Genomic DNA, 23156 nt, shown 5'->3' on the forward strand with positions numbered 1-23156 from the left:
TTCTGTGTTAAAAACAGATTGGCTCCACCACTGCAGATTAAGAGAAGGGTTGAAGATGACGAAAGGTTATTTTCTGTTTTAGTACCTTATGCCAGCTGGAAATACACCGAAAGGCATTGATTATAAGAGTCTCATTACCTAAATCATTGGCATTATTCATTTGTGAAGTAAACCATAGACATTAATAGTCAATGAGCTAAATCATTGACGTTAATAAATTGAATCCAACAGATTAGGAGGAATTTCCATATTTCTTCTCATAATTTCACAAGAAAATTTGAAACAAGATACTTGAGTTACCGGTTATTTACAAACAGCATTCACTGTTATGTCTGCAAGATGGAGTCAAACAATAAACAACAATGTGTACTTTCAGAATTTACAAACACTGGATACCTGCATGCGTCTAAAAACAAGACTCTAAATATTGTTAATTAACCAGTTACCGCTTTGAAATTAGCAAGAGGGGTGCAAATTCCAGAAGATTGTTAAACGTACTTAAAACCCTGTCCAATCAAAATCATAATTTCCAATGGATATTTTTTCAAAAACCATCAAAGGCAGCAAATGCTGAGCCTATTTCATTTGGTACAGATTTTAGTGTTTCCTTTTATCCTGAAATCAACTAAGTCTTTATTCCACCTAAAGCTGGAGGCTTTGGAATCGGTCTTTCAAAGACCATATCGCCAGTGTGAATGACCTCATGATTTACATTTTAACCAATCAGGGGGGCGTCTGTTTTGAGGTCAGCCAATTAAATCTGACAATCGCGCAAACGTCCACTACAGAATGGCGATGACCTGTCAGACCTCCAGCTCTCCTGTTTAGAAATTATGCCCTACACATCTAGAGGAAATCTAAAGGAAATCTAATTATTTTCCTGTTCATAAATCTGAAACAAGCACACATTATCGTCATGCGAGAGACTCTTTAAAAGCAGGAATAAGAGACTGCACAGCGGCTGTAATGGAGGACAGTGTTCACGGCCAGGAGATGGCGCTATGGTTAGCCTTGTAGCAGGCAGAGTCAGGGTGACTCAGCACTCACATTCCCCCAAAAACCCACCACACACACAACCCTTTCAGCGGCGGAACGCCTGGGGCCATTCTTCTGGCGCGTGGTTGGAGGAGGAGGGGAGACTGGCCACGCCCACCTTTAGAGGAGGAAGTGCGGTCACAGTTCGGCTGGCGGGGCAGAAGAACACACGATAGTGCTGGGGGTCGGTATCGGCTGATAATGCCTTAAAATGGACCGGCAGGCGTCTGCCTGATGCTGTGATTACAGCTGGTATGATGGGCAGCTATGACAACGCGTGACAGAGAGACGATGCATCTGCAGCGCTGCAATTAGGCAAAAATGCCAAAAAATAAATAAATAAATAAATAAAAATGGCCTAATCATAGTCATCTGAACCTCTTTTATTTATTTTTCATTGACCATTTTTACAAACACCAAACACCCAAGCAAAGCTCCACAGAGACTCTGTACCTCTCTAGACTCATGCTCTCTGCTTAATAATAAAAAAGTAAACCGCTTTTAGTATTTTGTCATACAAATAAAATGCTATTTTCTCCATCTTAAGTTGCTGTCTGTGATTACCTGCTTCCTTGAATGTGGAAACCAGGTTGCACTTTGTATGCAAAATGTAAAACGGGGAGGTAACAACATCAGCCAATATGGTCAGACAAATATCAGTTGGCCCAGAATTTTCCCATTGTGCATCTCTATTTGGAAATCTACTTTGTATGCAGAAGTGACACAAATCTTACCTTCTAATTTGCCTCGGTGAGGAGTTTGCTATAGCTGGTTATGCAACTGGATATTTCCCACCAGGGAAACGTTACTGGGCCTTATTTATCGGAAGGAAAGTGTGACTGTATGGACAGTCATCACAGTACAGAGTTCAGCAGCTGTTCTACGAATGACCACGGAGGCCAGGATCTTTCCATGTTCCACAACTGCACTGAAGGTAAAGTCTCCACATGTATGAGTGAAACACGACAGCCACGTGCTTCTGGACTTTTCCGAACTTGTGAATAACTACAAGACGCATGAAACCTACTCCCTCATAACAGTACACCCTGTGATTTAGGCATGGTTTCCTCGTGGTTTCATACACATTAAGATATAATGTCCTGACTATTTGCTGTACAGTAGTGTCACATTCATTTCCTGTATAATTAATGCATTTCTGTATGGTCCTGTCAATCAAACCTCAACATAAGAGTTTCAGATAACCATTACACAACAGCTCTGCAGGATAACTTACCTGAACAGCGCATTGTTAGTACTAGAGCCAACTAGCTTCTTTCCTCAACATTTTTCCTTGGGTTTTCAGGTAAGAATGAGATCTCAGAAACACTGTTTATCTAAAACAGACATCATTTGCTGCCAGGCAACTTATAAACAAGGAAGAATCCTCCAGTATTTTCCCATAATGCCGTTATAAATACATATATCATTCAGTGCAGTATGTCCTTTTAGAAACACCAACAAAAAAAAAAAAAAACATTAAGGGAAACCGTAATGCCCTAGAAAAATCACAAGATCCTTTTAATACAACCTGTCACTTTTTAAGTGGAATACGATAACTCCTGATGTGGTAGCAAACATCCAAGCATCAGAGGCCACGTGAAAGGCTTCTGGGAAATAAACAACCATCGCTGATATCGATTGGTGCTGAACAGACAGCCAATGAAAAGCAAGGCCTTACAGCTGCCATGTGACTGAAAAAGCAAATCACATGATCACACAGAAGCAGTACAACCTCGCTGCTGATTGGCTGTCTTATCAGCACCTAACAGACATCGGTGATGAAGTCTTTAACCGCTTGGATGTGTGCTACCACATCAGGTATGATTAAAGAAGAAAAGCTGAAAGATCGGCTATACGCCCCCATGGCAACGGTTATTCTTATTACGCTTAAAAAGATATGATCATATGATCGTGCAGCCCTAGCAACAGGACAGCAGGATCCATGCACTCGGACCAGAAAAAATCATCCCGTGCTTCCACACACACCAACACACTGACTGCTCAGACTTAGAAGACATTAATTTCCGCTCCCTGCAAGCGAATATCTCTAACAGACGTGAGGACATTCGCCCTTACTGTAAAAATACAAGCAATCTGAAAACAATGCATCAAATAACTGATCAAACAGTAGCCAAGGGCAACCAATCACCTTCCAGAGAGCCCTGAAGAGGGACCGGGACAGGGGCGTTAATCCTATAAATGTACAGTTTCTCCTACAAGCGCACCTGCCACAGGTACCGGAAGCCAAGGGCCCCGTTTGACACGTGGCCATTTTAGCCACCAGACACCGGGCTTCACGCATATCCTGGCGGCCATGTCGGGGGGGCGAGGTGCCACAGAGCGATCATGTGACACGGGAGGCCCGTGAGAGAGCTGCATCGCAGGCCAAAGGCAAAGCTCAGATAGAGGGAAGGGGGGGGGGGGGTTTGATAAAGCCAAAAACACCTTCCAAGCATACAAGCTTTGCCACCAACCGACCCACTTTAATACATGAATGCCATTCTTTGAATCTGGGTCACTCCACAAGCATTCGATATATGAAAGTGAAAACAATGAGACAATGTCTGGCAGACGAACGGGGAAGGATGAGCTTGCACATATTTCCCTAAAGCAAAACACCTTATCCTCTCATTGATACACCGGATATCTTCCCTGATTTTCTGTTTTACTGTTTATACTTCTGGATGGATTACACACACCACTCCTAAATGCTTTTAAGTAAAAGGTTAAAGGTGAATTAGTACCTAAGATGGTTGGTAAATAAGATGCACAAATATAAATCCCTCACAAATAAAAATGATTGAAACTTGTGAAAAAAGAAAAGCTAAAATGTGTTTACAGGTAAATGGATGACATTCAAAAAAGCATAAAAAGAAGGTCACGGCAGACTTTTTTAAGATAGCCAGACCTCCTCCTTCCACAGACAAAAATATAAGCATTTCTGTCATCCCCCCTCCAAGTTTTCATTTTATTCACTTGTTGAGTCACAAGACCCACAGTGAAAGAATTCCTACACACATTCACATGCTGCCCTCTGCAGGCCCAGGCCTAAACTGCAGGAGTGTTCTGACAAGCAAAGAAACACAATGTGGTTGGGCTGCTTGTCTTTTTGAGAGAGAGAGAGAGCTTGCTGGTCCTTTCCGAAATCATAGTGAAAGATGTAGATGCAAAGATGCAAAAAACAGGGTGAGACTACAAATCCCACAATCCTCCAGTAGTCTGCAGGAGGGCATGGGTCCTAGAGTGCTTCTTGGCTCATGAACTTCACAGCTTCCGTCCAGAGTGCCCTCAGAATTTCGAGACGTTGGTCTGTGAGGAGCAGCTCCGCAGAACAAAGCCGAACAGACGTATCTTACAATGAAAGCCCGGAGGAGTCGAGCGCTGTGGCGATGTCAGAGCCACGCCCATGGCCACGCCCACTGCTACGATGCCCAGATCTACTTGAGCACCAGCGTGGCCTCGCTCCCGTCCTTGCGTTTCAGGTACAGCCCGTGCGCCAGGTGGTGCTCCCTCCACAGGTAGGCATAGAAGTAGTCCGACAAAAGCAGGATCTGAGAGGGAGGGCAGCAAAAGGGGCGGGGTCAGACCAGCGGATACCGCGCAAGACACCCCGCTACACTGCGCTCAGTGTGGAAAACACCTGAGCTCGGCAGCCAATCACAGCCTGCCAGGAAGTGTGCTTGAGTAGGGAAGGATGCTGGGAAGTTGAGTGAAATGCAGAGATGAAAACTCAAAGAAGGAAATCAGTCTCTTTTGTGTAACCAGAACAGCTCGATGACGTAAGGCTGCAAACAACACGTGTGCCTGTTGCTTCTTCAGGTTAGCAGCTGGAAATACAGCAACATCGCTACCAAGGTGGTCACGGCATGTGACAATCACATTTAAAAAGCAGCTTTAAACTGCAATGTCGGCCTGGACCGTACACAAGCCTACAGAAATAAACTAAATACACTCCAGGATTAACACCCACCCAGTAGTGATAGAATGTTGTGGTGAGGTTCGTCTGACTCCATGTCAGAATCTCACAGACTGCATGTTACAATTTGAGTCCAGCTGAAAGCTTAATACAGTCCAGCTGAAAGCCACACCACTTCTGCACAAATTATTCAGGAGTCAGAGCCCTAACCCAGGGGCGTGTCCAGGGAGTGGCCTGGGGTACAACGGGCCATCCCTGGTATCTGATTGGCCACCCCAGGTGCCACCCCATTATCCTAAACTATGATTGTTTTTGTATGATTAGGTGTGATTCCAGTGCTAGTTTGTACTAGGTAGGATTCTTGCTTGCTGAACAAGCTTACTCTACAGGGTTGGAGTCCTGATCGATGTGGTCACTTCTGGCACTACGATCATTACTTCACTCTAGTGTTTCTTTTGCGCCTCTACATCATGAAACCTATGCACTTGTTGTACGTCGCTCTGGATAAGAGCGTCTGCTAAATGCCTATAATGTAATGTAATGATTGGCTATCTGCTCAGTCAGAGGCGGGACACTTAGTTTGAACTGTTTGATGAGTAAACCAAACTGCCGTGTATAGACACACGGCGTGACATGGCACGTAAAAAATCTCACCCACCCGGGGTACAACCTGGGGTACTCGCTATTAAAATGAATTGAGGATTGAGATTTTGACCACCTGCGACTTAAACTGTTTGCTTTTTTGTGATTGAATGAACCATTGCTTTTTTTGTGATTGAATGAACCTTTTCACGTTTTGTATGCCCTTAATAACATAAGTAGCGGTTATCGCCATCAACCACAGATGAAAGTGAAAGTGCAAAAGTACAACTCTGAGAGTGTTTCAAACTCAAACGCCATTTTAAAGACGGACGAGAAAGAAAAGGGAGTAAAAGAAAGAATGAAACTGAAAAAAGAACAGAGTAAGTAGCCTGTTGTGGAGTGGGATGGAGAGAATATAAACTAAAGGTGAAGAGGTATGGGGAGGAACGGGAATCTTCTAGTATAATCGCATTAACACGCCTAATTCAGCAAAACAGGAAACTGACAATAAAATGGCGGTCTGGGTGCAATTGGCTTCTTCTTTTTTACATTCCATTTGGGACCAAAAGTCATTTAAAAATCATTTTAAAAAAGTTTTTGTTTAATTCGGTATTTTGTAAATAGTTTGTGATAATATTACCTTGTGAGATATGATCATATCCTGTGTGTATGCTTATACACAGGGCCAAGTGACTTGAATCAGTTGAGGAAACATTGGGTAGCATTGCTTTGGAATACAGTTTATGTAATTTCGGTGAGGCAAGATAGCCTAGGCTATATCGTTTGTAGTACAGTAACTTGGCGTCATTTTGATATCAATACTTTTAATGGCAGGCCTAGATTTTGCCCGTTTGAATGAATGAGTTATAGACAGTGTATGTCTTGTATGTGTGAGTAACTTAGCATTTTTGTGTGTTGAAAACGTGTTTTTTATGCGATATCATTTCTTTTTACAAAGTCTTTGTTATGAGAGAGTGAGAAATGCGAAGTAACCCTTTAAGAAACGGTTGTGGATTATGGCTATGCTTGTGTGAATTTGTACATTCTGATGAGCGTGTACCGTTCAGCACTTTCCAGGGTTCGTACGGTCATGAAAAACCTGGAAAAGTTTTTTTTTTTTAATTTAAAATGCAATTTCCAGGCCCTGGAAAAGTTATGGAAAATAATATTTTTTGAAAGGTTTTGGAAAAGTAATGGAAATATAGCTAAAGTTGCATCAAATATAATTACTAATTAATCCAATCATAAAAATAGTATGTATAGTAATAAAACGTAAATTGGCACGTAACCTTTGCGGTGTTTTGGTGGTGTGAGAAGTTAATTCGGTCCGGCTCTGTTTACAGGCAAGCCTCTGCTGATGTAGCAGTTAGTAAACGTAGGCCCTACTGTGCCGACAATATGCCAGGGAAGTGCAGCTTCAGTAATATATCAGGGCTCGAAATTAACTTTTTTTACTTGGTAGCACTGGTGCTCCCAACTTCAAAAACTTAGGAACACCCACCGAAATGTAAGGAGCATCAACAATATATGCAATAGATTTTTTATTGATAAAAAACGACAATATAACAGTACGGTTTACAAGCAACAGTTAAACTGTCACGCATAAAATGTGTCGACTCTTCAAGGAATTGCGTGTTATGCATTCAAACGACAAAGCGCTTCTCGTCACATTAGTACCGCTAATTAAATCAACCGCCAGTAAACTGCATCGGAGAAATTAGCTGTTCCAACCGGGTCGCTACACAAAACGTCCGCTTCAACTTTTCAGCTTTCGATAACGCTAATAAATTGAACATAAACATTTGTCTTCAGGTAACATTAGTTAACGCGTTAGCTCTCTGTGTCGCGTGACAGTGGAGTGCAGCGAAAGGGAGTGATTGAAGGCTAATATTAACCAATTTAAAATTAGCATTAAAGGTAAGAATGTCAAGCTTGGTTAGAAGGGTCACCGTCAGCTCACAAGGGACATGCTGAGTGTACTAACTAACGAATGTACAGAGAAAGAGACGTGCGACTGGAAAAAGAAAAAAAAAAAAAACAGGTCGCACCAGAACAATTATTTGCACTCGCACAAATGATCCCAGTTATATTTCGAGGTCGCACAGATTAAATTTCGGGAGAATATGCGACCAAAATGGTCGCAATTTCGAGCCCTGTTTGAGACATTGACAAAAATGTTAAACTATTCGAATTAAAATATGAGAGAATGTATCTTAGTGTGTCTGTCTGGTGTTTATTTGTTTTAGAGAGGCACCATATGTTTCAGATGCAGACCTAATTTTACTTAGTGTTATTTATTTATTTATTGACCTTTCAGCATTATTACAGGTTCATAAAGACTTCCAGGATGTTCTGGTCAATGGAGAGAGTCGGGAGGGCGGGTGGATGCCTCATGTGGGTGACATGTAAAACTTTACATTTCTTTGGGTTGAGTTTCATTTTGTGCTCCTTTACCCAGATATCAAGGCCATTCAGGGTCTGTTGGAGGGTATAGGGTAGTTGGAGCTGTTACAATAAATAATTTTAAATCGTCCCGCTGAGATAAAGTCATTTGTTTTGGTCATGGAAAAGTCATTGAAAATCATTGGTGAAAAAGTGTATGAACCCTGACTTTCGCTTTGCTATGTAAAACACTGGCTGTGAGTATAAACGCATGAGAAACGCAGCTGAAATATGCCCAGTGTATGTAATCACGGATTTGAGAACCATCCTGCGAGCCTTGATTGACAAAATTATCAGCAAGCCCGTAGAATTAGAGCTCCCTAGGTCGTACCCTTCTGTCCTGCTCCGTTTTCTGTTATTTCGTCGAGATGCACTTTTAGTGTTTGTGAGGTTTATAAGGCAGTTTGATAGGCTTATCTGCAGGTAGGAGTCCTCTTCGCTGTTTTTCTAAGGTAGATCAGTGACCTTATGTGAGAATTGGAAGTAGTAGAAGCGGAACACTTGATAGGGGGAATAGGAGCAGACGCATATGTCCTAGCAATCTTTGCATATGATAAAATAAAAATAGTACGAGAGAAATTAGGAGAAATTATGAAATTGACTAGTTGAAACAATATGGGTTTTTTTTTAGTAGAATGGGTGTGTAGGTGAAGTTTGACATGATGACAGACTGTAGTGCAAAGTAAATGAAGTGACCATGAGCAATTTGCGTTTCCTTATTGAACGGTATAAGCAATCCCTCGTGAAAGTGGTGGGTGAAGTAGCTAACGTGTGATAACGTATAGGGAATCTATTGCCCTGATGTGCTGTTCTCATGTTGAGTACTAGTAGTTATAATTATGATTGAGTCATGAGTTGAAATGTAATGTTTTAATGGGGAGTTGCAGACAGTACATACGTAGTAATTGTTTGTATGTGGGTAGATGGAGAACAGAGCGAGGTAACATGAATGTAGAAACATGGCGTTAGCTGATAAGAACGTTTTCTACAGTAGCCAAGTGAAGAAATATAGTTAGTAGAAATGGCACAGTGGTCAGCTGGTGTAACTTTTTAATAAAAGGAATACATTTGCCGTCATGATATGCATATGGGTGTCTGTGAGTGAGTTTTGGTAAAGCAAATATAAGCATAAGAAAACATTAGTGTAAAAGAGGAGATTATCTGCCTGAGGGCGAGGCGGGATTCAATCCTTCAACCGGAGGTTTACCAGTCTGTGACTTTGTTAGTGCAGCACCATGACATAGCTATGCAATGCGTGAAATATCATTAGCAAACCTGTCCGTGGTTTTAAAGAAGAACACAGGCCAGTAAGCACAGAAGAGCTCGCGTTGAATCCATATGGCTTTGCAATATTGTAGCCGGTTAATAACTGAACGTGCAGACGGTACGTCATAATGCAGTGTATACGTTCGATGAATGGCGGGTAGATATGGTGCAAAAGCAATAATTGAGAAGTAGTAGACAATTATTAGTGAGGGTAAAATCAGGTTAAAGAAACGTGTTCCTAGCTGGGCTTGAACATAGGACCCCATGTTCCCAAGACTGTAACCTTGCCCTTCTCTCTTCTCTCTAGGGGTTTCGTCATACTTGTTCCTGGTTATGGTTATACACTTTGTTGTACGTCGCTCTGGATAAGAGCGTCTGCCAAATGCCTGTAATGTAATGTAATGTAATGCCCACTAGGCCACAGCAGACTAACTGTTTAAACTGGAAATATTTCAGAATAAAAACGTATGGGTATTTTGCGCGTGTATGCAAGTTTTCGATTGGGTCGTGTAGGTGAAGATTTGGCTGTTGTCGGTGAAATGTCCAATGGGGAGACATGTTAGTGGGATTGGCGGCAGGGAAAATAAGAAGAAGAAGGAGAAAACGCAAAATCCCCTTAGTTTGGGGCTTTATTGTGTAGACGTGAAGTTGTTTATGAATTCTGTCTGCTGAAATGGGGTGAGAATGTGCAGAATGAATGTTAAGGGCTGAGTGTCCACAGACTGTTGTGGTTATTTCTGTGGGGAACCCTGAAAAGTGCCAAACTCTCGGTGTTGTATAGGCATGGAGCATGCCCCCGCCAAGGCGTAGCTTGGCGGGATGACATACCTGGCATCCCAATATTTGACATGAAGCTGATCTACACCAGAATGTATATAAGACACTAAGCTGATCTCAGGCCTGAGGAACTGTGTCGTGCTCTTCCATGGCTTGCTACTTCTCTGGAGTATAAAACTGAGGCAACACACTTATAAAATCCATTTTTCATCAAAAGCAACAAACTCACAAATGAAGAAAAAAATGGTTGTTGACATTCAAAAATAAGGCAATGGGTCAAAAACTAAACAAAGAAAGAAATATGACTTAATACTGTGAGACCAAATATTAATGGTACAGGATAACAGGATAAGAGCATCTGCCAAATGCCTATAATGTAATGTAATGTAATGTAATAATTTTAAAATCACTGGAGTAGAGTTAAACCTGTCCAGTAGAGGGTGCTAGTGTATCTTAGCCCCATGCACAGTGAGGTAGATGGTTCAGGGAGCAAAGAACAATCCAGTGGCCACAGCTGGAGAATTACAGAACTTGGTTGCATCGGGGGTCACCAAGTTTCCAAATCTACAATTAATTGCTACCTTAGATGCTCCAAAATTAGATGTTACCTCCATGCCTAAGCGCTATTTGGAATGGTTTCAGGAAAAATGGTTTTACTGGGAGTAATCAACAGTTTCAAGAATATAAATTGTCTCCTTTCATCTACTGTGGTCCGGAGAGATGACGGGGGGCGACATAGCTCAGGAGGTAAGACCGATTGTCTGGCAGTCGGAGGGTTGCCGGTTCACACCCCGCCCTGGGCATATCGAAGTGTCCTTGAGCAAGACACCTAACCCCTAACTCCTAACTGCTCTGGCGAATGAGAGGCATCAATTGTAAAGCGCTTTGGATAAAAGCGCTATATAAATGCAGTCCATTTACCATTTACCATGACATTAGAGCTCTTTAGCTAAGCATAGTTGTTAGCCTATTTCATTTGTGGCCTTTCTGTTAGCTTGAACAAGTCTGCCCATTCTCCTCTGATCTCTCATTAACAAGGTGTTTTTTGTTTATCACACCATTCTGTGAACTCTAGAGACTGTACTGCATGAAAATCCCAGGAGGGCAGCTGTTTCTGTGATGCTAGAACCACCACATCTGGCACCATCCATCTGGCACAGTCAAAGTCGCTTAGATCACACATCTTGTCCATTCTAATAGGTATGGAGCTGGTCTTGTAACCTACAGGTCGCAGGTTCGATTCCCAGGTAGGACACTGCCGTTGTACCCTTGAGCTAAGTACCCAACCTGTATTGCTTCAGTATATATCCAGCTGTGTGGATACAATGTAAAATGCTATGTAAAAGTTGTGTAAGTCGCCCTGGATTAGAGTGTCTGCTAAATGCCTGCAATGCAAAGTAAATGTTTTACTGGGAGAAGTCAGTCAAACCCAAAAATCTAGCATTTTCAAAATGACATTGTCTCATCTACTGTTAAATGAGATGACATCATTGTGTGACCCTATTCTACTGTCCTTATGCTTTTCGTCCCTTCCACGAATAACCCTGACCGTAAAATCTGCGTTGTGTTGTTTTATGTGTGGGTCTTGGTGGAAGAAAAGGAGTATAGGGAGAGTTTGTGGTTGCGGTTGAAACACAGCAGTGTTGTTTATTTGGTGGCAGATGAAGCAGTTGAAACAGCAGCATGCAGTCACTCTCACACATCCAGCCTTTCAGAATTAAAACTGTTATGGCTGAATTAGTTACATGGCCAACTACACTAAACTGCAGCTACATATAGCTAGCGTAGCACACATGCTTCACATTAGTTCAATTTGCATAAAATAAGTAGTTAAAGTCTAATAAACATATGGCAAGAAATAAAAGAATATAGCTAGTAAAACACTAAGTAGTAGCAAATACAATCAACATTTAATCCACAACCAAATTAGTTGTGCACTTCATTCATTTTCAATAGCGAAATAAATAGCTACTAGTCATGCCAGTGCCATAAATAAAGATAAACACTGCATACTTCATGTAAATCATTGACCGCAAATAGTAAAATATAATGAACATAAAACATATTATCTTCTATATTTCATGAACAAATTACATGGATGGGTAACATTAATCAAGGTATAAAACTATTTTGAGGGAGAGAAAGATTTCTGTTTCCTACCTTTCAGAATTAAAACAGTTATGGCTTGACCTTGATCTCACATAGCCCAAGAGGGTCCCCGACAACAGTTACTGTACCAAATCAGAACAGCGCCCTCTGGTGGAAGCCCTATTGTAGTCCTCCACCCTACAATTACATTACATTACAGGCATTTAGCAGACACTCTTATCCAGAGTGACTTACACAACTTTTACATTGCATCCATTTATACAGTCAGATATATACTGAAACAATGCTGGTTAAGTACCTTGCTCAAGGATACAGTCTACCCTAGAATCAAACCTGTGATCTTGTATTTTTATTTATTTTTATTTTTCCATAGATTGCGTTGTTGCCGTTCTCGTTGTTAGTGTTAATCAGTTTAACCATTAGGGTCCAAGTTGAACTATGCGGTTGTTCCCTGTACTTGGACCGGTACTTCTCTCTAGGGCTTTCGCCATACTTGTCCTGGTTATGGTTATACACTTTGTTGTACGTCGCTCTGGATAAGAGCGTCTGCCAAATGCCTGTAATGTAATGTAATGTAATCTTTAGGCTATAAGACTAGTTCCTTACCCATTATACTACATTGTTCATTGCACCATTCTCTGTAAACTCTAGAGACTGTATGGCATGAAGATCCCAGGAGGGCAGCTGTTTCTGTGATGGTGGAACCACTATGTCTAGCACCGACAGTCGTGCCACAGTCAAAGTCACTTAGATCACACATCTTGTCCATTACAATATTTGCTCAAACAAAAAACTAAACAACTTCACTATGTCTGCATACTTTATATATTGAGTTGCAGCCACATGATTTGCCGCTTGGTGGAGTAGACTATTTGCATTAATGAGTGGGTGTACATAATAAAGTGGCCGGTATATAATACAAAGGATGTGGGTTTGGTGTTGATTTAGGGATGTGTATACAGAAACAGGCCTCATATATACTGGTAAATACAGCGGTGGATCTTTAATGTTACGGGGCTGTTCTGCTTCCACTGATCCTTGGGCCCTTGTTAAAAACAACAGCATCATGAACTCTACCCAGGTACCAGGACATTTTAGCCAGAAACCTGGTTGCCTCTGTCAGCAGACTGAAAGCCACTAGTGGATCTTCGAGCAAAACAATGACCTCAAGCACATGTTACTATTCACAAATAAATGATTAATTAACCACATAAGCCACATTTTGCAATGGGTACAGTCTCCAGACTTGAACTCCATTGGAAACCTGCAGTTTTAATTGAACAGGACAGTTCTTTAGCAAAGATCAAAAGATATTAAGGATCTGGATGGAGGAAGGGTCTGAGATCCCTCCCAGTGTGTTCTCCAGTCTTATAAGACGTTATTCATAAAGACTCAGTGCAAATAAATGTAGGCCTATAATCTGAGAAGTGTGCAATTTTGACCGATTCCATTGAATTCTATTGAATCCTTAACAAAAAATATTTATCAAGTTGTACAATCAATATAGAGCTTACAACTTACATTTATGTAATACAGTTGCTGTATAGAACATGTTTAGGGCCTATTGAAATTCTTGATTGCTTCCTGTCAACACTGTGACATGTTGTATATATGTGTGTTCTCATTTTGTGTGTTTACAGGTTGGCTAGTTTGGGATAGAACCCACATGTGGTGTAAACTGGTCTGATGTGTTCCAGTCTTCTGAGATAGGGGGCGCTGTTTCTAAAATGAGTCACTCAGGAGAGCCAGACACCAAAGGAGGAACCCTCAGCACTAACAGAAAGAGGTATGAATGCACAAATCAGATATTTAATGTGATGTGAGTTAGAGCTGCAGTAAGAGAATGAGTTAAACTGGAAGCTCTGTCTCCATGTTCAGTTCACAGGGTTCAGGTAGAAAGAGCAGGGTCACCTGTACCCAGCTTTGTGTCTATGAAAAGTGATCATTCAATCACATTCAGGTGTCAGTGAGTGTATTATGTCACTTTCTGATGTAGGTGGGTGTATTATGTCACATTGAGGTGTAGGTAGGTGTATTATGTCACATTGAGGTGTAGGTGAGTGTATTATGGTGTGTTCACAGCTCAGACAGGAGTGGCTTCATATTTCATGCGAATTAATCAACAAGGAGCAAACTGCAACCACATTTTATGCTGTTAAGGACAACACAGTTTTTAAAATACTTAGATGGATATGTAAATACATATTTTTGGTGTGGCGGGGAATGGATCTGCTTTAGATATTAGTGCTTGCACTAACTTAGTCTAACAGGGAGTACTATACATCTCCCCTACTAAACAGGAAGAATACCAGTAAACCCCCCAGTATGTAGAAGCAGATCCAAACAACAGGTGATGATGGGGTGGTGGAAGGTGAGTACAGTTCTGAGCAGCAGCAGTAAAGCAGGCAAAAGCATCGCAGCCAAGCAGCAGCACTGAGAGGTCTGATTGGTGGTTTAAAAAGGTGCTCCGTTGGTGATGTGTGCCTGTGATTGGATGGGTAAGAGAAGAGTGTTGTGTGTATGCAATTGGATGATTGTGGAAACGCGAGAGTATGAGGTTAATAGAGCCGACCGATTGGTCAGCTGCAATTTTTGAGTTTCCTGACAGAACTTGCTTTGCGCATTCTGTGCGCAACGCTCATTCGTTTCTAACTCTGATGTGTGTACAAGAGAGAAACTGCGCAAATGGTTCAGTACACAATGTGTAAAACAGATTCTTCTGGATAGGACTGCTGTAAGAGTTTAACTGGAAGCTCTGTCTCCATGTGCTGTGAGTTAGAGCTGCAGTAAGAGGATGAGTTTATTTGGAAGCTCTGTCTCCATGTTCGGTGAGTTAGAGATGCAATAAGAGGATGAATTTAACTGGAAGCTCTGTCTCCATGTTCGGTGAGTTAGAGCTGCTGTAAGAGAATGCATTTAACAGGAAGCTCTGTCTCCTTGTGATGTGAGTTAGAGCTGCAGTAAGAGGATGAGTTTAACTGGAAGCTCTGTCTCCATGTGCTGTGAGTTAGAGCTGCAGTAGGAGGATGAATTACCTGGAAGGTCTGTTTCCATGTGGTGTGAGTTAGAGCTGCAGTAAGCGGATGTGTTTAACTGGAAGCTTTGTCTCCATGTGTTGTGAGTTAGAGCTGCAGTAAGACTATGAGTTATACTGGAAGCTCTGTCTCCTTGTGCTGTAGATTAGAGCTGCAGTAAGAGGATGTATTTAACTGGAAGCTCTGTCTCCATGTGATGTGAGTTAGAGCTGCAGTAAGAGGATGAGTTTATCTGGATGCTCTGTCTCCATGTTTGATGAGTTAGAGCTGCAGTAAGAGGATGAGTTTAACTGGAAGCTCTGTCTCCATGTGCTGTGAGTTAGAGCTGCAGTAAGAGGATGATTTTAACTGGGAGCTCTGTCTCTATGTGCTGTGAGTCAGAGCTGCAGTAAGAGGATGAGTTTAACTGGAAGCTCTGTCTCCATGTGCTGTGAGTCAGAGCTGCAGTAAGAGGATGAGTTTAACTGGAAGCTCTGTCTCTATGATTTGATCACAGGGTCCAGGAGGAAAGAGCAGGGTCACCTGTACCCAGCTGTATGTCTATGAAGAGTGATCGTTCTATGGATTATCCAATTCACTTCAAAGGGGAATTCGCTGGTGATTCAAGGTAATTACACAGGTTCATACTGACACTACTGTTTAATTCTACTTCAATCTGGCTGTTATCGTTCACGTGTAGGTGGGGGTATTATGTCACTTTCAGATGTGCACTGAGTTAGAGCTGCAGTAAGAGGATGAGTTTACATAGTTTACATTGAAGCTCTGTCTCCATGTGCTTTGAGTTAGAGGTGCAGTAAGAGGATGAGTTTACATTGAAACTGTCTCCATGTGCTGTGAGTTAAAGCTGCAGTGAGAGGATGAGTTTAACTGGAAGCTCTGTCTCCATGTGCTGTGAGTCAGAGCTGCAGTAAGAGGATGAGTTTAACTGGAAGCTCTGTCTCTATGATTTGATCACAGGGTCCAGGAGGAAAGAGCAGGGTCACCTGTACCCAGCTGTATGTCTATGAAGAGTGATCGTTCTATGGATTATCCAATTCACTTCAAAGGGGAATTCGCTGGTGATTCAAGGTAATTACACAGGTTCATACTGACACTACTGTTTAATTCTACTTCAATGTGGCTGGTATCGTTCACGTGTAGGTGTGGTTATTATGTCACTTTCAGATGTGCAGTGAGTTAGAGCTGCAGTAAGAGGATGAGTTTAACTGGAAGCTCTGTCTCTATGATTTGATCACAGGGTCCAGGAGGAAAGAGCAGGGTCACCTGTACCCAGCTGTATGTCTATGAAGAGTGATCGTTCTATGGATTATCCAATTCACTTCAAAGGGGAATTCGCTGGTGATTCAAGGTAATTACACAGGTTCATACTGACACTACTGTTTAATTCTACTTCAATCTGGCTGGTATCGTTCACCTGTAGGTGGGGGTATTATGTCACTTTCAGATGTGCACTGAGTTAGAGCTGCAGTAAGAGGATGAGTTTACATAGTTTACATTGAAGCTCTGTCTCCATGTGCTTTGAGTTAGAGGTGCAGTAAGAGGATGAGTTTACATTGAAACTGTCTCCATGTGCTGTGAGTTAAAGCTGCAGTGAGAGGATGAGTTTAACTGGAAGCTCTGTCTCCATGTGCTGTGAGTCAGAGCTGCAGTAAGAGGATGAGTTTAACTGGAAGCTCTGTCTCCATGTGCTGTAGATTAGAGCTGCAGTAAGAGGATGTGTTTAACTGGAAGCTCTGTCTCCATCTGCAGTGAGTTAGAGCTGCAGTAAGAGGATGAGTTTAATTGGAAGCTCTGTCTCCATGTGCTGTGAGTTAGAGCTGCAGTAAGAGGATGAGTTTAACTGGAAGCTTGGTATCCATGTGCTGTGAGTTAGAGCTGCAGTAAGAGGATTAGTTTAACTGGAAGCTCTGTCTCCATCTGCTATGAGTTAGAGGTGCAGTAAGAGAATGAGTTTACATTGAAACTGTCTCCAAGTGCTGTGAGTTAAAGCTGCAGTGAAAGGATGAGTTTAACTGGAAGCTTGGTCTCCATGTGCTGTGAGTTAAAGCTGCAGTGAGAGGATGAGTTTAACTGGAAGCTCTGTCTCCATGTGCTGTGAGTTAGAGCTGCAGTAAGAGGATGAGTTTAACTGGGAGCTCTGTCTCTATGTGCTGTGAGTCAGAGCTGCAGTAAGAGGATGAGTTTAACTGGAAGCTCTGTCTCCATGTGCTGTGAGTTAGAGCTGCAGTAAGAGGATGAGTTTAACTGGAAGCTCTGTCTCTATGATTTGATCACAGGGTCCAGGAGGAAAAAGCAGGGTCACCTGTACCCAGCTGTCTGTCTATGAAGAGTGATCGTTCTATGGATTATCCAATTCACTTCAAAGGGGAATTCGCTGGTGATTCAAGGTAATTACACAGGTTCATACTGACACTACTGTTTAATTCTGCTTCAATCTGGCTGTTATCGTTCACGTGTAGGTGGGGGTATTATGTCACTTTCAGATGTGCAGTGAGTTAGAGCTGCAGTAAGAGGATGAGTTTACATAGTTTACATTGAAGCTCTGTCTCCATGTGCTTTGAGTTAGAGCTGCAGTAAGAGGATGAGTTTAACTGGAAGCTCTGTCTCCATGTGCTGTGAGTTAGAGCTGCAGTAAGAGGATGAGTTTAACTGGAAGCCCTGTCTCTATGTGCTGTGAGTTAGAGCTGCAGTATGAGGATGATTTTAACTGGAAGCTCTGTCTCCATGTTCTTTTCACAGGGTTCAGGTAGAAAGAGCAGGGTCACCTGTACCCAGCTGTGTGTCTATGAAGAATGATGATTCAATATGGAGGATACTCAACTTCAGAGAAGAGTTTCCAGGTGATTCAAGGTAAATGAACAGGTTCATATTGACACTACTATTTAATTAAACCTTAATCTGACTGGCTAATTTCTGGTGTAGGTTGGGTGCTTCATGTCATATTCATGTGTATGTGGGTGTGTCATGTCACATTCAGGTGTAGATAGTATGGTACACTATGTGCAGGTATACGTGGGTGTATTATGTCACATTCAGGTGCAGGTTTGGTTTATGATGTCATTTTCAGGTGCTGATGGGTGTATTTTGTCATATTCAGGTATTGTTAGTGTATGATATCACTTTCAGGTATAGTTGGGTGTTTTATGCCACATTCAGGTGTAGGTGGGTGTATTATTTCACATTCAGGTGTCGATGGATGTGTTATGTCATATTCAGGTGTAGTTGGGTGTTTTATGCCACATTCAGGTGTCGATGGATGTATTATGTCATTTTCAGGTGTAGATGAGCATATTATGTCACATTCATGTGTAGATGGGTGTATAATGTCACATTTTGATGTAGGTGGGTGTGTTATGTCATATTCAGGGGTTGATGGTTTATTATATCATATTCAGGTGTAGGTTGGTCTTGTTTGTCATCTTCAGGTGTGGGTGAGTGTATTATGTCACATTCAGTTGTTTATGGTGTGTTATTATATTCCGGTGTCGATGGTTGCTTTACGTCATTATCAGGTGTAGATGGGTATATTGTTTCACATTCAAGTGTAGGTGGGTGCATTATATCGTGTTCAGTTGTAGATAGGTGTCTTATGTCATTATCAGGTGTAGATGGGTATATTGTTTCACATTCAAGTGTAGGTGGGTGTTGCTGAGCAGAGTAAATTCTCCCCTTAGAATAACCAGGCACAACGAGGTATATCCATCTAAGAAATAGGATATATTTCTGCAGAACGTGTTTGGCACTTACACACAACAAGATGGAAACGCTCAAACTGATGACAACTGGGGCACTCCCTCCTTTTTAATAGCTCAAAGTGTTTTACCTATGATTTGTACAGTTCTATTTCTTATTGATGCATGGCTAATACATAAGCATATAGTAAGATTGAACAAAGTAAATGATTGGCTGTGTCTAGTAATATAGCATGAATATTGAATAAGCACATGGTGACCTTTTAGTCTTCAGTGTTACATAAACAAGCTTTAAATCAGATATAATAGTTTGGTCTTTTATCGATCGGTTGCTTTCAGAGTCCTGGGCATCATGGCATCACAGCCGGTTCCTCCCTGGCAGGATGGCAGGGGGAGGATAAGGAGGAAAGCCAAGCTCACCAGTTTGGACTTCTAGAAGTGTATAAGACAGAGAGAAAGAAAACACATACACACAGACACACACACAAACACACGTACATGCATTATTTTTAACTTCAGGTGTAGGTGGGTGTATTATGTCACAGTCCGATGTAGGTGGGTGTATTATGTCACATTCAGGTGTAGGTGGGTGTATTATGTCACATTCTGGTCTTGGTGGGTGTATTATGGCATGTTCAGAGGTAGGTGAGTGTATTATGTCACATTCCGATGTAGGTGGGTGTATTATGTCACATTCAGATGTAGGTGGGTGTATTTTGTCACATTCCGATGTAGGTGGGTGTATTATGTCACATTCAGGTGTCGGCAGGTGCATTATGTCACATTAAGGTGTAGGTGAGTGTTTTATGGTGTGTTCAGGTGTAGGTGTGGTATACCATGTTGGCTCACAGCTGTTTAGATGGTCTTTTTTCTTGTTAAATTTCTGCAATAAATGACCCTGTATCCTTTTCCTGCAGTATCAGAGTTAAACTTCCCCTCCCTCCATTCCTCACTCTGTCCCTTTATTCTAGCTGTTAACACAGCTCAGACAGGAGTGGCTTCATTTTTCATGTGAATTAATCATCATGGAGCGAACTGCAACCACATTTTATGCAGTTATGGACAATAGACGTATTAAAATACTTACATGGATATGTAAATACATATTTTTGGTTTGGCGGTGAATGGATCTGCTTTAGATATTAGTGCACGCACTAACTTTGTCTAACAGGGAGTACTATACATCTCCCCTACTAAACAGGAAGAATACCAGTAAACCCCCCAGTATGTAGAAGCAGATCCAAACAACAGGTGATGATGGGGTGGTGGAGGGTGAGTGCAGTTCTGAGCAGCAGCAGTGAAGCAGGCAATAGCAGCGCAGGCAGGCAGCAGCACTGAGAGGTCTGATTGGTGGGTTAAAAAGGCGCTCCATTGGTGATGTGTGCCTGTGATTGGATGGGTAAGAGAAGAGTGTTGTGTGTATGCAATTGGATGATTGTGGAAACGCGTGAGTATGAGGTTAATGGAGCCGACCGATTGGTCAGCTGCAATTTTTGAGTTTCCTGACAGAACTTGTTTTGCGTATTCTGTGCGCAACTCTCATTCGTTTCTAACTCTGATGTGTGTTCAAGAGAGAATCTGCGCAAATGGTTCAGTACACAATGTGTAAACTGGTTCTTCTGGATAGAGCTGCAGTAAGAGGATGAGTTTAACTGGAAGTTCTGTCTCCATGTGCTCTGAGTTAGAGCTTCAGTAAGAGGGTGAGTTTAACTGGAAGTTTTGTTTCCATGCGCTGTGAGTTAGAGCTTCAGTAAGATGATTCGTTTAACTGGAAGCTCTGTCTCCATGTTCTGTTCACAGGGTTCAGGTAGAAAGAGCAGGGTCACCTGTACCCAGCTGTGTGTCTATGAAGAATGATGATTCAATATGGAGGATACTCAACTTCAGAGAAGAGTTTCCAGGTGATTCAAGGTAAATGAACAGGTTCATATTGACACTACTATTTAATTAAACCTTAATCTGACTGGCTAATTTCTGGTGTAGGTTGGGTGCTCCATGTCATATTCCTGTGTATGTGGGTGTGTCATGTCTCATTCAGATGTAGATAGTATGGTACACTATGTGCATGTGTACGTGGGTGTATTATGTCACATTCAGGTGCAGGTTTGGTTTATGATGTCATTTTCAGGTGCTGGTGGGTGTATTTTGTCATATTCAGGTATTGTTAGTGTATGATATCACTTTCAGGTGTGGGTGAGTGTATTGTCACATTCAGTTGTTTATGGTGTGTTGTTATATTCCGGTGTCGGTGGTTGCTTTACGTCATTATCAGGTGTTGATGGGTATGTTGTGCCACATTCAAGTGTAGGTGGGTGTTGCTGAGCAGAGTAAATTCTCCCCTTAGAATGACCAGGCACAACGAGGTATATCCATCTAAGAAATAGGATTTATTTCTGCAGAACGTGTTTGGCACTTACACACAACAAGATGGAAACGCTCAAACTGAAGACAACTGGGGCACTCCCTCCTTTTTAATAGCACAAAGTGATTTACCTATGATTTGTACAGTTCTATTTCTTATTGATGCATGGCTAATACATAAGCATATAGTAAGACTGAACAAAATAAATGATTGGCTGTGTCTAGTAATATAGCATGAATATTGAATAAGCACATGGTGACCTTTTAGTCTTCAGTGTTACATAAACAAGATTTAAATCAGATATAATTGTTTGGTCTTAACTCTGATGTGTGTTTAAGAGAGAAACTGCGCAAATGGTTCAGTACACAATGTGTAAAACGGATTCTTCTGGATGGAGCTGCTGTAAGAGGATGAGTTTAACTGGAAGCCCTGTCTCTATGTGCTGTGAGTTAGAGCTGCAGTAAGAGGATGAGTTTAACTAGACGCTCTGTCTCCATGTTTTGTTCACAGGATCCAGCAGTCACTGGAGTACAGCTCTTTTGAAGAGAAGAGCTCGGATAAATTATCTTCCGCAAATCAGGTATGAGATCTTTTTTTCTTCTGATTGTCTCAAGACCTTATGTTTTCCTCCACACTAGACATTTGAACACATTAAATTGCTGATCACCGCTTTCATTGAATTTTGAGTGGTTTAGTCAACTTTGTCACTCCTGTGGTGTTCCAGGTCTAAAATGACCGCTATAGGAAATGAATGGGTAAGACTATATTATGTTCATCCAGCAGATGGAAAACATCCCCATACATACACCCACTCACCACACATCCACAAACACAACCCCCTCACCCCCACCCATCCATGTTAACCACTAGTTGAAGACACTGTTTCACAGCTTAAAAAGGTGTTAAACACAATTTGGTGATGATTTATGATTTTTGTGTTAATATAAGAGCAGTTAAAGCAGACCGGCCAAATTTGGCCGCGAACACCATAATAAGGGAGGGGGAGCAACGACCACTGGAGGATGGATAATATAGTGCAAGGGTAATGTTTACAAGTGCCTAACATTGCCCTTAACATTAATAACATATTGCAGCTTTTTTATATTATTCATGACCATCCAAAGTGGAATATCATATGAACACAATTAACCAGCTTTTTACTTAAACATTTAAAAAATGTAATAAATTTTAATGATTTTAATTTCTATTTTAATGATCTTAGCGCATAGTAAAGCACGTGGCACACATATATTTAGGTTGTGTCCAAACCCACTTATACTGGTTTAACAGTGGATTATTTGAGTGCAATGTAAGGCACAAGGTTCCAATGGGCTGAACTTACTGCCTTAATTTATAGGTGTGTCTTGGGCATAAACATGTTATAAACCAGTCAGCATATCATCTCCCATTCCCTCTAATAGCCACCTGCACTTGCACCTTGGTGGATTGATAATATAATGGTGGATTTAAAAAGACAGATTTACCTCTGTCATTAAAGACCTGTGTCTGCGTGAGTCCATTAAAATTCGGAGATCTAAAAAAACAACCATCACGCACAGTGAATCCCGCAGACCATATTTGAAAATAAATCAAAAAAGGTGATTTAATATGTTGAAATAAATGCAGTATTCGCTGGGCAATGTTGTGGATTTTTTCAATCAAATAAACCATTCTGTCTGCTTGGCTGGCTATAGATGAAGCTGCTCTTCTGCCAGCTGATTCCTCCTCGCCTGTGCTGCTGGGGTTTCTCACTTCATTAACATGCATCAGCACATACAGTTCACCATCACGCCTTCTAAAGTCCTGTAATGTGTCCTTGTTTATGTCTGACACATCCATGACTTTGGCAACGTTATGCAACACACAACACGCCACAAAGAATATTCAGGCCTTCTGAGGGCTGTATTGTAATGTTCCACCTGACTTATGCTAACATCTGA

The 23156-nt window shown here is 41.6% G+C and overlaps 1 protein-coding gene across 2 annotated transcripts in view; it reads left to right on the forward strand.

Moving 5' to 3' along the window:
- Positions 1–5721: 5721 nt before the first annotated feature.
- Positions 5722–23156, forward strand: part of LOC135238058 (uncharacterized) — an 80440-nt gene continuing 63005 nt past the window's right edge. For both annotated transcript variants that reach the window (XM_064305706.1, XM_064305707.1), the window contains exons 1-10: positions 5722–5913; positions 11094–11218; positions 13768–13913; positions 15659–15769; positions 16120–16230; positions 16400–16510; positions 17439–17549; positions 17902–18012; positions 20655–20765; positions 21727–21796. In XM_064305706.1, the coding sequence (XP_064161776.1) occupies positions 13855–13913; positions 15659–15769; positions 16120–16230; positions 16400–16510; positions 17439–17549; positions 17902–18012; positions 20655–20765; positions 21727–21796 (795 nt within the window). In that variant the 5' untranslated portion in view covers positions 5722–5913; positions 11094–11218; positions 13768–13854. The remainder of the gene's footprint in view (positions 5914–11093; positions 11219–13767; positions 13914–15658; positions 15770–16119; positions 16231–16399; positions 16511–17438; positions 17550–17901; positions 18013–20654; positions 20766–21726; positions 21797–23156) is intronic.

The sequence above is a fragment of the Anguilla rostrata genome, chromosome 13 (assembly GCF_018555375.3).
Source record: "Anguilla rostrata isolate EN2019 chromosome 13, ASM1855537v3, whole genome shotgun sequence".
Lineage (NCBI taxonomy): Eukaryota > Metazoa > Chordata > Actinopteri > Anguilliformes > Anguillidae > Anguilla > Anguilla rostrata.